Raw genomic sequence first — 17,061 nt, forward strand, 5'->3', positions numbered from 1 at the left:
GATTCTATTAATGTATCATCAAGAGCGATGTTCTACAAATGTGGATTAAAGTTAAGTATTCCAGAAGCTACGTACTTTTCTTTATAGCATTCATTACGTATCCTGTTTCAGACCTCACGCCAGCCTGCGTGATTTTAAGCGCGTGCCTTTCGGCTTCCTCTCATTGTGTCTAGGCTGTTTTGTCTAGACACAACAATAAATACGAAGTCACAAAGGGGTAATGCCTGCATTAATAACGAAAAAGAAAATAGGAATGCGGGTACGCTACTATGAATGGCATAGTGAACGCATTATCGTAGCAAGATAGACACGAAGCCCACATCTGCCACAATAGTACAGGTTTATATGCCAACCATCTCCTCATTGTGATGGGGAACTGGAATTCGATAGTAGGAAAAGGAAGAGACGGAAGAATAGTAGGAAAGTATGGACTGCGGGAAAGGAATGAAAGCCGCGCGGGATTAGCCGAGCGGTCTAGGGCGCTGCAGTCATGGACTGCCCGGCTGGTCCTGGCGGAGGTTCGAGTCCTCCCTTGGGCATGTGTGTGTGTGTTTGTCCTTAGGATAATTTCGGTTAAGTAGTGTGTAAGCTTACGGACTGATGACCTCAGTAGTTAAGTCCCATTAGATTTCACACACATTTGAACATATAATTTTTGTTGTTGAAAGGAATGAAAGAGGAAGCTACCTGGTCGAATTTAGCACAGAGTATAATTTAATCATCGCTAACACCTAGGATCGTGACAGAAGATTGTATACGGGGGAAAGACATCGAGACACCAGGAGGTATAATTCTGTCAGAGACAGAAAAAGACTTGGAAGAGCAGTTAAACAGAATGGACAGTTTCTTCAAAGAAGAATATAAGAAGAACATCAACATGAGCAAAACAAGGATAATGGAATGCAGAAGAATTATATCAGGCGATGCTGAGATAATCAGATCAGGAAACGAGACGATTCAACAAAATAACTGATGATGGTCGACGTAGAGAGGATATTAAATGCAGACTGGCAATGACAAGAAAATTTCTCCTCAAGAAAATAAACCTGCTAACACTGAATATAAATTTAAGTTTTAGGATATATTTTCTGGAGGTATTTGGTGTGTAGGCATGTATGGAAGTGAAACACGGACAATGAAAAGGTTAGACAAGGAGAGAATAGCAGCTTTTCAAATATGGTGCTAAAAGAGAATGCTGAAGATTACATGGGTAGATCACGTAGCTAATGAGGATGTACTGAATGGAATTGTGGAGACACGAAATTTTGACTAAAACAATCTGGAACATCAAGGGATCACCAGTTTATTATTGGAGGGAAATGAGAGGGGCTAAAAATTGGAGAGTGACGCTAAGACATGAAAACAGTCATCGGATGATCAAAGCGACTTGCAAAATGGTTTAGATAAGATGTCTGTATGGAGCGAAAAGTGGCAATTGACTGAATAATGAAACGTGTGAAGTTATTCACAAGAGTACTAAAAGAAATCAACTAAATTTCGATTACGCGATAAGTCACACAAATCTGAAGGCTGTAAATTCAACTAAATACTTAAGGGTTACAATTACAAATAACTTAAATTGGAACGATCACATAGATAACAATGTCGGGAGAGCAAACCAAAGACTGCGATTCATTGGCAGAACACTTAGAAGGTGCAACAGGTCTACTAAAGAGACTGCTTACACTACGCTTGTCCGCTCTATTCTGGAGTACTGCGGTGCGGTGTGCGATCCACTTCAGCTGGGACTGACGGATGACATCGAAAACGTACAAAGAAGGGCAGCTCGTTTTGTATTATCGCGAAATAGGGGAGATAGCGTCACAGATATGATACGTGCATTGGCGTGGCAATCATTAAACAAAGGCGTTTTTCGTTGCGACTGGATGTTCTCATGAAATTTCAATCACCAGTTTTCTCCTCCGATTGTGAAAATATTTTGTTGGCACCCATCAACATAGGGAGAAATGGTCATCACGATAAAATAAGAGAAATCAGGGCTCACACAAAAAAATGTAAGTGCTCGTTTTTCCCGCGTGCCGTTCGAGAGTGGAACGGTAGAAAGACAGCTTGGAGGTGGTGCATTGAACCTTCTCCCAGGCACTTAATTGTGAATAGCAGAGTAATCACATAGATGTAGATGTAGACGCAAGCACATTCAGAAGGCTATACGTTCCAGAAGTTATTCAGAGACGCAGAAGCTCGCACAGAACAGGGTATCATGGAGAGCTGTATCAACCCAGACTTTGGACCGAAGACGATAACAACAACAATGTATGTACAGAAACACAGCATTAATTTTCTAATAGGACTGCAGACAGTAAAGAACACTTACGTCTTTTAAAATTTAGAGCCCCACAAGGTAGAACAGCTTGGCACTAGAACCATGCACATGTTCAAAAACGTTTTGCGTGGTTTAGCACCTGGATGACGTCTAGGGACATTCAACAGAGTACGGAGAACACAAAAGCACTGAAATCGTGTTTTTTGAAGAAATGGTAGTTCGATCTTTTTCCGTTTCCATTCGTCATGTTATTGTAATGTTACAAATTGTCTTTCTTTGACTTCCATTTTCTTCTACAAATGCGTACCTGACGAAATTTTGGTACAGACGTTTTTGGGCTGTTAGTGTACTAGGAATTTGGCTATCACGCGCGAGCGAGTGATTTTGGTTCATGCTGTATATGTGTATAAATAAAAAGCAGTAGACCGAGAACAGAACCGTGTGTGTCAATTCCGTCCCCTCCCCCTACTCCCTTCAGCCCACACACAAAAACAACTCTTTTTACATGCCCTTAGCCAAATTCAGACCTCTTCCCTTTAATGACTAGCAGTGTAGTAGTAACCAAATAAACTATAACTATAGTTGAGTCAAGTTGATTACCGACAGTTACAGTGGGCCTGGTGCGGCAACTTTGTGGGTCCAGCTCAAACAATAAGGTAACACGATTTTGTAAACATTTCTATGGCAACACCTCAGTGTTGCCACAGCTCTGTAGACGGCTGCTGTTTTCGCCTGCAGCCGTTAGCGTTTCGCAGTTGAAAGGTAACAACAACGCTGTGAGGTGTCAGGGTTCTTGTTACACCCGTCTCGACTGTTGTTGTGGTCTTCAGTCCTGAGACTGGTTTGATGCAGCTCTCCATGCTACTCTATCCTGTGCAAGCTTCTTCATCTCCCAGTACCTACTGCTACCTACATCCTTCTGAATCTGCTTAGTGTAATGATCTCTTCGTCTCCCTCTACGATTTTTACCCTCCACGCTACCCTCCAACGCTAAATTTGTGATCCCTTGATGCCTCAAAACATGTCCTACAAACCGATCCCTTCTTCTAGTCAAATTGTGCCACAAACTTCTCTTCTCCCCAATCCTATTCAATACCTCCTCATTAGTTACGTGATCTACCCATCTTATCTTCAGCATTCTTCTGTAGCACCACGTTTCGAAAGCTTCTATTCTCTTCTTGTCCAAACTGGTTATCGTCCATGTTTCACATCCATACATGGCTACACTCCATACAAATACTTTCAGAAACGACTCCCTGACACTTAAATCTATACTCGATGTTAACAAATTTCTCTTCTTCAGAAACGATTTCCTTGCCATTGCCAGTCTACATTTTATATCCTCTCTACTTCGACCATCATCAGTTATCTTGCTCCCCAAATAGCAAAACTCCTTTGCTACTTTAAGTGTCTCATTTCCTAATCTAATCCCCTCAGCATCACCCGATTTAATTTGACTACATTCCATTATCCTCGTTTTGCTTTTGTTGATGTTCATCTTATATCCTCCTTTCAAGACACTGTCCATTCCGTTCAACTGCTCTTCCAAGTCTTTTGCTGTCTCTGACAGAATTACAATGTCATCGGCGAACCTCAAAGTTTTTACTTCTTCTCCATGAATTTTAATACCTACTCCGAATTTTTCTTTTGTTTCCTTTACTACTTGCTCAATATACAGATTGAATAACATCGGGGAGAGGCTACAACCCTGTCTCACTCCTTTCCCAACCACTGCTTCCCTTTCATGCCGCTCGACTCCTATAACTGCCATCTGGTTTCTGTACAAATTGTAAATAGCCTTTCGCTCCCTGTATTTTACCCCTGCCACCTTCAGAATTTGAAAGAGAGTATTCCAGTTAACGTTGTCAAAAGCTTTCTCTAAGTCTACAAATGCTAGAAACGTAGGTTTGCCTTTTCTTAATCTTTCTTCTAAGATAAGTCGTAAGGTTAGTATTGCCTCACGTGTTCCAACATTTCTAGGGAATCCAAACTGATCTTCCCCGAGGTCCGCTTCTACCAGTTTTTCCATTCGTCTGTAAAGAATTCGCCTTAGTATTTTGCAGCTGTGACTTATTAAACTGATAGTTCGGTAATTTTCACATCTGTCAACACCTGCTTTCTTTGGGATTGGAATTATTATATTCTTCTTGAAGTCTGTGGGTATTTCGCCTGTCTCATACATCTTGCTCACCAGATGGTAGAGTTTTGTCATGACTGGCTCTCCCAAGGCCATCAGTATTTCTAATGGGATGTTGTCTACTCCCGGGGCCTTGTTTCGACTCTGGTCTTTCAGTGCTCTGTCAAACTCTTCACGCAGTATCTTATCTCCCATTTCATCTTCATCTACATCCTCTTCCATTTCCATAATATTGTCCTCAAGTACATCGCCTTTGTATAAACCCTCTATATACTCCTTCCACCTTTCTGCCTTCCCTTCTTTGCTTAGAACTGGGTTGCCATCTGAGCTCTTCATATTCATACAAGTGGTTCTCTTCTCTCCAAAGGTCTCTTTAATTTTCCTGTAGGCAGTATCTATCTTACCCCTAGTGAGACAAGCCTCTACATCCTTACATTTGTCCTATAGCCATGCCTGCTTAGCCATTTTGCACTTCCTGTCGATCTCATTTTTCAGACGTTTGTATTCCTTTCTACCTGCTTCATTTACTGCATTTTTATATTTTCTCCTTTCATCAATTAAATTCAATATTTCTTCTGTTACCCAAGGATTTCTATTAGCCCTCGTCTTTTTACCTACTTGATCCTCTGCTGCCTTCACTACTTCATCCCTCAGAGCTACTCATTCTTCTTCTACTGTATTTCTTTCCCCCATTCCTGTCAATTGTTCCCTTATGCTCTCCCTGAAACTCTCTACAACCTCTGGTTCTTTCAGTTTATCCAGGTCCCATCTCCTTAAATTCCCACCTTTTTGCAGTTTCTTCAGTTTCAATCTGCAGTTCATAACCAATAGATTGTGGTCAGAATCCACATCTGCCCCTGGAAATGTCTTACAATTTAAAACCTGGTTCCTAAATCTGTCTTACCATTATATAATCTATCTGATACCTTTTAGTATCTCCAGGATTCTTCCAAGTATACAACCTTCTTTTATGATTCTTGAACCAAGTGTTAGCTATGATTAAGTTATGCTCTGTGCAAAATTCTACAAGGCGGCTTCCTCTTTCATTTCTTCCCCCCAATCCATATTCACCTACTATGTTTCCTTCTCTCCCTTTTCCTACTGACGAATTCCAGTCACCCATGACTATTACATTTTCGTCTCCTTTCACTACCTGAATAATTTCTTTTATCTCGTCATACATTCCATCAATTTCTTCATCATCTGCAGAGCTAGTTGGCATATAAACTTGCACTACTGTAGTAGGCATGGGCTTTGTGTCTATCTTGGCCACAATAATGCGTTCACTATGCTGTTTGCAGTAGCTAGCCCGCACTCCTATTTGTTTATTCATTATTAAACCTACTCCTGCATTACCCCTATTTGATTTTGTATTTATAACCCTGTAATCACCTGACCAAAAGTCTTATTCCTCCTGCCACCGAACTTCACTAATTCCCACTATATCTAACTTTAACCTATCCATTTCCCTTTTTAAATTTTCTAACCTACCTGCCCGATTAAGGGATCTGACATTCCACGCTCCGATCCGTAGAATGCCAGTTTTCTTTCTCCTGATAACGACGTCCTCTTGAGTAGTCCCCGCCCGGAGATCCGAATGGGGGATTATTTTACCTCCGGAATATTTTACCCAAGAGGACGCCATCATCATTTAATCATACAGTAAAGCTGCATGTCCTCGGGAAAAATTACGGCTGTAGTTTCCCCTTGCTTTCAGCCGTTCGCAGTACCAGCACAGCAAGGCCGTTTTGGTTAATGTTACAAGGCCAGATCAGTCAATCATCCAGACTGTTGCCCCTGCAACTACTGAAAGGGCTGCTGCCCCTCTTCAGGAACCACATGTTTGTCTGGCCTCTCAACAGATACCCCTCCGTTGTGGTTGCACCTACGGTACGGCCATCTGTATCGCTGAGGCACGTAAGCCTCCCCACCAACGGCAAGGTCCATGGTTCATGGGGGGCCGTCTCGACTACGGAAGGGAAAAACCAACTAGTTACACAGATACCGGTATTTTAGTTGTGAATATGGGTATATTTCTGTATCTGTTTGGCCTCGGTTATAAAGGTGCTGTTTTATGCTAACAGCAGGGTAAAAAAACCGAAATATCAATTAGCCATAGGGGCAGTGCTAAAATGTTTGTTATTAACTAAACCTTTCATTGAAAAACAAAAGTTCCATTGCTCTGAAACATTGCGTTATAATAGAAAATGGGAAAAGCGATCCGTACTGTTTTAGTAACAATGGCGACAGAACGAGCGAAAAACACAGGGCATAAAAATTGGTACAGCATTACTGACACAATACTTTCACAAATACCATGCGCCGTGGCCTATTAGATAGCACGTGTGTACATACATTGTGCATGACTTGTAGTGTTTGCTCTGTATGGCAGCTTTTTACTGTCGTCGTAGAACGTCATTTTTATGCCACCATCCCTAATCTCGACAACGGACGTTCGACTTCAGATGAGGAGAAGACTTGAAACTTAACACTACATTCATAGTTTACGATAAAAACTAGAAAGTAACTGATTTGCTGCCTGTGTCTACGAAATATGCCTTTAACTGCTTGTAGTCCTTGAAAGCGGACAAATTAACACGAAAGGTAGAGTTCTTCAACCTCAGTTTTCACCCTTTAGCACTGACTATTTGTAATGCCCAAGTAGAGGCAAAGGTGGAAAAATGGGCCCCTGCTGGTATTATGGGCCCCCTACATATTTGGAAGTACAGGAAACGAATTCTAGCGGAAATCACATGAACTACTAGAAATAGTTGCCAAACTTCACTGTGGTGTGTGCAGACGTAATAGCTGTCATGGTTTGTGAGTAGTTGTGCTGTGAATTTTTTCGCTGTCATCAAAAGTTTGAAAGGTTAGTGTTTATTTGAATAAAACTCAAATTTCTAACATGTTATTACTAAAACTAAGGTAAGGTACGTATTTGGCTTGTTGTTGGGATGCCGTTTTACATTAATTAACGTCGGTTGCGAACTAAACTAACCGTAGGCAAAATCATTTTTCCCAAGATGTCGAGGGTGGATATATGGGCCCCTTTTGCTGCTGGTATTATGGGCCCCGTAAAATCAATCAAATTTTATGGGACCATTTACAAATATTGCTACTCTTTATGTTTCAGATGCCTCGAAGACATCTTGTACCACCAAAAAAATCGAAACGGCAATCGTGGGACAAAGCCAATATGTCAAATGCTATTGTAGCTATTATAGAGAAAAAAATGGGGTTGAAAAATGCGGTTAAAGTGTACTCTGTCCCTCGTTCTACACTCTAAAGGCTTTCACGAATCGATAAACCGGTCGAAGAAATAGTTAATATTAAACTGGACCGTCCACCGATTTTACCACAGGGACTTGAGGATGAACTGGTTAAATATCTTCTTATTATGGAATCCAAATTCTACAGCCTTACCAGAAATGACGTCAATCGCATGGCCTACCCGCTTTGTACAAGAAATAAAATCCCTCATCCATTTGTAAAGGGTGAAGTTTCTGGTCGAACTTGGTTTGACCATTTTATGTCACGGCACAAAAATATTCTGTCTATTTTGAAGCCATCCGAAACTTCGATTTCATGTGCTAATGGGTTTAATAAACAAGCTGTCGACAATTTCTTCAGTTTACTTGAAGCTGCGTTCAGTAACTACAAATATCCTGCGGCCAGAGTTTTTAATGTAGACGAGTCAAAAAATGGCTCTGAGCACTATGGGACTTAACTGCTGAGGTCATCAGTCCCCGAGAACTCAGAACTACTTAAACCTAACTAACCTAAGGACATCACACACATCCATGCCCGAGGCAGGATTCGAACCTGCGACCGTAGCCGTCGCGCGGTTCCAGACTGTAGCGCCTAGAACCGCTCGACCACCCCGGCTGGCAGACGATTCAGGTCTTACTGTCGTTCAAAGAAAAATTTCTCGTGTCATCGGCCTGAGGAGAAAAAGGCAAGTTGGTGCATTATCTGCAGCTGAAAGGGGATCACTTGTAACGTGTAAAAAGATGCTTATGTGTGTGACTATTGTGAATAGACTAGGCATAGGCTGTGAAAATCATCCCACCAGTAGACTAATTAACAATGTTCAGAGTGAATCTTTCTTTCATAATACACAAAAATTAAATAAAGTTATGTTTTCAAATTTTTGTTTCTTTTTATTTCAAACTACCTTGGGGCCCATATTACCAGCACAAATTCTTGACGCAACAAAATGCAGACTATCAGGAAAAATAAAATTTTGTTTTAAATATTAAAAAGTTGAACCAAAACATGTCGTAACTATTTGCAGGACATACTAGAGAAATGATTTCTGTTAATTTCAGGTGATTATACTAAAAATAAAAGGTGTTATATAAAAAAAAACAAAGTGGGGGCCCATTTATCCACCTTTACCTATAGTGGTACGATTATCGATTATTACATGATTTTTGAGCAGAGTTACAAAGAACACTATTATCAGTAGGAGAATCCTGGTGAATTTTTTGTAGCATTCAGCTACTTACCACTCGTCCAGAAAAGCAGTGACGGTGGACGGACTAAGTTTTCTTTTACTATCGTATTATCTTGAAACTGAAGGAGTCAAAATTTTTCAATCTTCTTTCGGTTCTTGCGTTTATTACAGAAAATAATAGGAACAAAGGACCTCAATTCGGTTAATTCAGAAACCGATTATTGTGAGCGGTTTTAGCAGTCAGGTTAAACTGGTGTTGAAGAAAACCGATGTAACTGAAAACCGACTGATAACCGCCATTCCCAGTCTCGATTGTGATGTAGCTGTGGAAAGGTCATAAAAAAATATTACTTGCGTCTGGAGCGTATTCAAATGCTCCAAAACCTTCCAGAATGATACTTCTTACAGGTCACTGCACTTTCCATGACTTCAAACCTCAGATGAGTATGGAACATTTTATGTCGACAGAGTACCAACCGAAACACCGATTTAGGTCTTACTATGTACTTTCGTCCAATAGAACAAATGTAAACGGTAATTAAAAGCAACCCAAGAACTACGAAGCAGAACAAGACCATAAGTGTCACTGAAACATACAGCTTACGTGGGAAAGTTGGTAGAGAGTTAGATTGTATTAAGGGTCCTGGGGTCAAATTACAATAAAAGTAATTTTGTTTCTGTATTAAGCGTGAAAGTCTTATAAATGACTATTAATACTTCGAAAAGCGTGAAGCAATTGTTTCTTTATTCTACTGTTCCAACTGTTTATGTTTATTCTGTGAAACTACGATTGCATTATCTGCTTCATCACGATTGGTGTATGTTCTGTCGCACATGTATGTATGCAAATGTCCTCTATAGATTTGCTACTAAAAGGTTTGTTACTAATGAAGCGAAAGGAGACTGCCAAAAATACTCCAGAAAGTCCTTTTACATGCCAGGAAAATCTTCTCCCATGTAATAGCTTCACGCGTAAACAGTTAAAACTACAGCGGGCTTTGAACGCGGGATATTTGGTACTACCACTTCACACGCTAACACACCCACATGAGATATACGAAATGAGCATTCACAGAAACGCTTTTCCTGTGCTTTCTAGTGATAGCGTTATTTTTAATTACCGTTTACGCACGTTCTACTGGACGACAACACACAGCAAGAACTAAATCGGTGTTTTGGTTGATACTCTATCGACATAGAAAGTTTGGTCCCGACCTATGTGTCTGAGGTTTGGTGTAAGGGAACAGCGGCCTAAATTTGCCCAATCGGTACTGTATATATAGTATCGGTAGTTGTAAAAGGTGTAGGTATTATAGAGTCGAAAATATCGATATTTCGACTTGTCGATAGATATTTAAAATATTTACATGAATTAAAAAAAAACTGATCAGAGTCTCAGAAATGATTAACAAACATTTAAAAATTGATAACACTTCATTACAGCGAACATCAACCAATAAAAGTCACAATGTGCTATAAACCACTCACTTACAAGACACAAATTAATGAAACCAATAATCATCACCGCTAGTCATTAACAGAACCCTTACTTTAATACGGTGTCTGTCAGTCTGCTTCCACTCTTCTGGACGGAACAGAAGAGACTTGGCGTATTAAGTATTTTTGAGCAGTTTCCGACAAAACCGGTGTGAAATGAGGACTAAACATTTCAGATAACAGAGTCCACTCTCCATTAAATACCAGTGCATTAATATGTGTGATTTTTATCCCGAGTGTACCATACTGTTACACTGCGTCTATCTTTTCTTCATCCAGTCATTGAGGGAGCAAGAGAAGTGGACATTCTGCCTCATAGTCGGGAACAGGGAGTAATAAAATCATTCTCATACAGTGCTGTCACCGAATGTGTGCATTTTGGATCTTGAGTCTATAATTTGCAGCGGTACAAATGACGCACGGAAGTAACAAGCTGTCGTGAATTTGCAGTATACATACATTCATGATCAAATCTGGTGCTCGTTTGTAGTACTGAACATGAAATTAAATTAAGTCCATTGTAAGACATATATTTTCAGGTAGAAAAGATTGGTTGTAATTGGAATGGGCAAGAAATCTAGTTCCCATGAGCCGACTTCTTGCCTTCTAATCAGGAAAAAGCAGAAAATAAATCAATAAATATATAGCTTTCGCTATTCAGTACTTAATATCGATTAATCGATGTATACCGGGTGATCAAAAAGTCAGTATAAAATTAAAAACTTAATAAACCACGGAATCATGTAGGTAGAGAGGTAAAAATTGACACACATGCTTGGAATGACATGGGGTTTTATTGAATAAAAAAAAAGAAACAACGTTCACAAAATGTCCTACAGATGGCGCTGGACAGCAAAACGTCAGTGACTGCGCATGACAATCGTGTGTAAAAGGAGCTGTAATGAGAGAGAGAATCAGATGCGCCAGCAGTCGCAGGGTGTTGACGTTGCCTGAAAAGGTGCTTTTAGTGAAGCTGTATTATCAGAATGGGGAATGTGCCAGTTCAGCGTTACGATCCTATCGCCATAGGAAGGGGATTCGAACGGGTAAAGGTCCGGTGACAAATGCGGCTGTGACGAGAATGATTTCGAAGTTCGAAGCCACGGGTTGTTTAGACGATAGACCCCGTAGTGGCCGACCGAGCACAGGGCGTAATGCTGCTGAGACAGTTCAGGAAGAAATGGAGACTGTAGCGGGTTCGTCTATGCACGGGGAAGTCAGCGCTAGTGCAGCCGCACGTCGCACCGGCATTCCATACACTACTGTTCGGTTGGCACTTACGCGTACACTCCGATGCTATCCGTACAAAATCCATTGGCATCATTAACTGCTACCTGGCGATTTAGTGAAGCGGAGGGCATTTGCGGTGTGGGCGTTTCAAAAGATGGCGGAAGATGACGATTGGTTGAGTAACGTGTTGTGGACCGACGAAGCTCATTTCACTCTCCGAGGGTCTGTCAACGCCCACAACTGCAGAATTTGGGCTACCGAAAAACGTAAAACTGTCGTGAAAACTCCATTGCACGACGAGAAAGTCAGGGTATGGATTGGATTTACCACATCTACCGTTATCGGGCCTTTCTTCTTCGAGGAAATGCGTGATTCTGGTTTTGTAACTGCTACCGTGGCGGGTGAGAGGTACGCCGATATGTTACAGAATCGCATCATCCCCAGCCAGCCTGCTAAACACCTGCTGGAACGTACGATGTTCATGCAGGATGGCGCTGCACCCCATATTGCCAGACGCGTGAAAGATCTCTTGCGCGCGTCGTTTGGTGATGATCGTGTGCTCAGTCGCCACTTTCGTCATGCTTGACCTCCCAGGTCCCCAGACCTCAGTCTGTGCGATTATTGGCTTTGGGGTTACCTGAAGTCGCAAGTGTATCGTGATCGAACTATATCTCTAAGGATTATTCCGTGATTTTTTCAGTTTTCAAGTTTACACTGACTTTTTGATCATCCGGTATATATATATATATATATATATATATATATATATATATATAATTTACGTATTGGCGATATATACCCAAAAAGCTCTGAAGAAATACTGTTACTCACTTGGCGCCGGAGTGGTGGCCGGCGGGCCTGCAGCGACGGTCGGCGTCGCGGCGGTGGCGGTGGCGGGGGCAGCTCCCTGTTCCGCCCCCGGCAGCGGCGATCCCGCCCCCTTGTGGCGCTGGCGGTGTCCTTCCGGCGGCGCCGCCACCGACACGGCCACGTAGGCGTCGCGGTGTCGGGAGCGCGGCGCCGGTTGTGACGTCACGCGGTGGTACGTGAAGTGCGGCAGGCGTCGCGGCGTCGGCTGCGGCGCGGGCCCCACCGGCAGGTTGTTGTCGTCCACGCCCCCGCCGCCCCCGCCAGCACTTACCGCCTGCTTCGGCTGCACCCCCTGCTCATTCTCCCACCCCCTGTCCACGTGCGTGTTGTTCAGCGCCCTGTTGAAGAAATTCTGCCATATTTCGTCTCTGGTCGAATAACGGTCGTGCTTCAACTGTATTCCTGCACCTATCGGGGGTGACCTCCGGCCTGTCTCGTACTGGACGCCTCCACGCGTGGACACGTTAACCATTCCGCTGTCGTTTCTCCCCGCCATGATTCGTTCCGCACCAGTCCTCTCCCGCTGTTGCTGCTGTTGGGACCGTTCGTGGCTCGAGTTCTTCCAACCCGACCACTCACCCGTCGCGAAAGAGAACGGTTCACGGTACGGCGGTACAGTTATGTTGCGCGGCGGTGGCAGTGGAGGCCTTTGACGCTCACGCGTTGCCGAGGAAGGTCCTCTCGGGCCTTGCATGATTTTCTCTCGGATGGCCTCGTCTGTCAGGACGTATTTGTACCTAGAAATGACTGCTTCTGGGTCGTACTGGCCCAAGTTCTGCCCGTCGTAAGTCGGCTTCGCCTTCTCTGGAGCGGGCGTCCCTTTCCAGCCCTGCATCACCTTTTCTCTGATGACGTCATCCGTTAGCGGCGTCTGGTACCTCGACGCCACTTGTCGCGCGTATTCTAAGAACTCTTTGTCGTGCATCGGATGGAGAGTCTTCCTCGTCGTGTTGGTAACCTCCACATCTGATGGAGCGTCAGTGACTACAGTAGTCGTTCTGTCAGAATCCGTGCTGTTCTGCCTCCCGTGGCTTGCGCCGCCCTTCCTAGACAGTTTCCTGCGGCTGGGCCTATTCCTGCCCCTCCCCCTCTGTCTGGCCTTGGTCTTGTTTCTATTTCTCGTCCCGTTTCCTCCTTTGCCAGACCTGTTCTTGCCCAGAGGCCTGAGAATGTGGTCGTCTTCGGGCAGCACGCCAGCCTTCATCAGCTGCCGCAACCTGTTCTTCCTCTCTTTGGTGTCAGGGGGCTGGGGCCCCGGCGTCTCCCTGTACTCGTTCAGCTTACTCCAGTCGAATTCCCTCTGCTGATGTCTGTGTTTCAGCCTTTCCAAACTCCTGCGTTTCGTCAGCGAGCGATAGCCATCATTCTGGTCTCCGTCCTGTTTCAGATTTGATGCCAGCCTTTCTGTAAGAAAAGAGGTCGTGGATAGTGTTAGGTTATTAAATTTTCTCATTCTATTTTTCTAATTTTCATGGTACTTCACACTAGTAAGTGTTCTATGTATGATCGGCATGTTTATTTAGCGAGCAGTTTAAAGTGATGTGCCAGGCAAGAGTGACGCAAACAAGGACTTTTTGGAAGAGATTTGTTTCTGTTATGAGTTGAAGTGAATCGTCATAACGTTCTTATAAGGGTTGGATGTGAGGTCCGCCAGTTATGGAAAACACCGTTTTTTCTCAGTACCCAAATACGTATGTTTCGGCACCACTACGCTATCATCAGTGGGTTTTCGTTTTTCTTTATTCTGTAATGTGAAATTTTTGTTAAATGATTGTAAAATTATGTGCATCTTTAGTTCAAACAATAGATCGTTTCTTTTTGTAAATACGTTTACATTTGGTGTGCACGAATTTTCTGGATCACTTGGGTGTTAATTACTACATGTGGCTTGTCATCTGCAACTAAACGATGTTCACGAGAAAGTTTTTTGCTGGGAGTTAACCTATCTTCTAGAATGTAATTTAGTTTGTTGCGATGTTTTCGCGCCTATATTCGTTTTTACTTACGTTTTCGTGTGGTAAGCACTTCCATTCTCCGCATCATGCTGAGGCGTTGTGATGCACACGTAACTATAACAAGTATTTTGCACAAATAACGTAGTAAAGCACTTTTCACTTCACCAAAACACAGTGTGATTGTGGTTTGTTGTGTAGATAACGTCGGAATTTCCATGACGGTTTTCGCGGGTGATGTTGTATACAGAGAGGGAGCGCAAGGAAATTGTAGCAAGACTTGCAAAGGATCGACGTTTGCTGCAGGGAATGCATCCGACCCTCAAAATAAACAAATGTAACTTGCTGCGAATGAACAGACATAAACACCGTTTATTGTATCATTACACGATTGCTGAACAACCCCTGGAAGCAGTTTCTTCCATTAAACACCTAGGAGTACGTATACGGAGAGATATGAAGTGGAACCACCACGAAAAATTAGTCAGAAGTGAGGCAGACTTTCATGGGAAGAATCGTTAGGAAATTTAGTCTATCAATAAAGAAAGCAGTTCAGGAAACACCCTTTCGACCTGTACTTGAATTTACTCGTTAGCGTGAGATCCGTAGCAGATAGAGAAGATCGAAAAAAGAGCAGCACATTTCGTTACGGGTTCCTATAGTAAGCACGAAAGCTTCACAGAAGTAATCAATGAAATCCAGTGATAGACACTGCAAGAGAGGCGTTCTGTGTCACAGTGTGGTTTATTATTAACGTTCCGAGGACGTGCGTTCCTGAAAGAGTCAACAGATCCATTGCTTCTTCTTACTAGCGGAAATACTACGATGACAAAATCAGAGGCATTTTTCATTCTTATTCGTTGCAAAATTAACTGCATAGTGTGGAGGACGTCGAATGGAGGTAAGTTTTCCAGATAACCACAGCTCTGAAATTCACCGTTATTGAGCTATGGGAATATTTAATATGTTTACTGGTTAAAACTTGATTACCAAATCAAGTACTCTTGAAGTATCATAATACTTCTAACTTTTTAAGATAATTTGCTGTGCTGCTGCTCGCTCATACTGCTGGACACGCCTAACACGTTCACCTACCGGGCAATCATCTGCCCCTCCCTCCGCCCCCTTCTCCCCCACCCTCTATTCCCAACTACCCACGGCTCACATTGATCGACATCTCGTGGCCGTATATCGACAGTGGCGCATTTCGGGCCTATGATTATCTGGAAAATTTTCATCGATTCGACGTTCCCTACCCTCCACTGACCGTGAAAGACTGTTCGTACTGTATGAAGCAACGATACTTGGGAATCTGACTTATATTTTGTTTTGTGCCTTAAAATACGATTTCGTTACATGTTGAATATTTGCCATTAAACTGCTGGACAATAGTTTTCATGATCTCGCTGTAGACTTTTTAGCTAGATGACCTTCATAGCACAGCATTCAAAGGGTTGCCTCCATGACGTAGTCGTCAGCGTCCAGGGGTACACATGTCGAAGTCTCAAGATATCAGTTTGTGTTGATTATTTGGCGTGACCACAACGAACCTAACACGTATGAGACGAAATGGGTTCACTGATACTTACGCCAACGCGTTGGATTCTCTGCAATATGAACCATTAGTTCCAGTAAATCCTCCGCCACCTGTAACAAGGACAGAGTTGAGAATGTAGTCCGACTTGGCAGTCGTATGAAAAATAGTAAGACAAAGCAATAATATATTATCTGGTATACACAGTATGTAAATTTCTCCGTAGAAAATATAGAAAGACGTAAGTGCACCGCGCAATAACTCGACTTTCTTTCTATTATTATTTCTGTGGAAAATATTTCTAAGTGATAAAATGTAACGAGTGATGTGGCATTATTTTCACATCTGTGACATATGTCATAACAAAAATAATTGTTTACAGGCACATTGCGAAATTAAAAGGAAGCACAGTAGTCATACGAAGTCCAGCACTTTTTGCCGTTTCAAAATGGTTCAAATGGCTCTGAGCACTATGGGACTTAACTTCTGAGGTCATCAGTCCCCTAGAACTTAGAAGGACATCACACACATCCAGGCCCGAGGCAGGATTCGAACCTGCAACCGTAGCGGTCGCGCGGTTCCAGACTGTAGCTTTTGGCGTTTCAGTAAAGTGGTATGCACTTTGAAATTTTCGTGATAACAGACTATGTGGCTGCTAGGAGTGCTGTTCTATCAGTCAAACTTTGGTTGGCACTAAGGTGTCTCTTAACAGGGCACCTGTCGCAGGTGGTATGCCAATAGTATTCTTTGAGCTGTGAAGTGCAGTACCAAGTAAGCTGAAAGGGTATTTACAGTTACACGTGGACCCTAAACTGCGTGAAATTTAGTACTTTTTGTGTATATTAACCGTTGACACATATGAAAAGACCTATAAGAACTTAAAGCTACAAAATAACGTTTCCCAGGACTGACTGGGATTCTAACCCCAAACCTTTGTTTTTGTAACTTGATACCTAGCCAACATGTAAGAAGTGTGTAGTGCAACTTTCAAAAGATATTTAATTGTAGTTTCTTGTAATCCGCTTTCTTCATTCATATACGATACAACACTTAAAAACTATATCCAGATGTTCTATAGAGAAAGAGATTTAATAGGTTGTG

At 42.5% G+C, this 17,061-nt stretch overlaps 1 protein-coding gene across 1 annotated transcript in view; it reads right to left on the bottom strand.

Moving 5' to 3' along the window:
- Nucleotides 1–17,061, bottom strand: part of LOC126260320 (uncharacterized) — a 392,453-nt gene that overhangs the window by 21,215 nt on the left and 354,177 nt on the right. The window contains exons 6-7 of the mRNA XM_049957644.1: nt 16,016–16,073; nt 12,436–13,878 (exon numbers count right to left, since the gene is read on the bottom strand). Coding sequence (XP_049813601.1) covers nt 12,436–13,878; nt 16,016–16,073 — 1,501 coding nt within the window. The remainder of the gene's footprint in view (nt 1–12,435; nt 13,879–16,015; nt 16,074–17,061) is intronic.

This window comes from Schistocerca nitens, chromosome 5 (assembly GCF_023898315.1).
Source record: "Schistocerca nitens isolate TAMUIC-IGC-003100 chromosome 5, iqSchNite1.1, whole genome shotgun sequence".
In the NCBI taxonomy this organism is placed as follows: Eukaryota; Metazoa; Arthropoda; class Insecta; order Orthoptera; family Acrididae; genus Schistocerca; species Schistocerca nitens.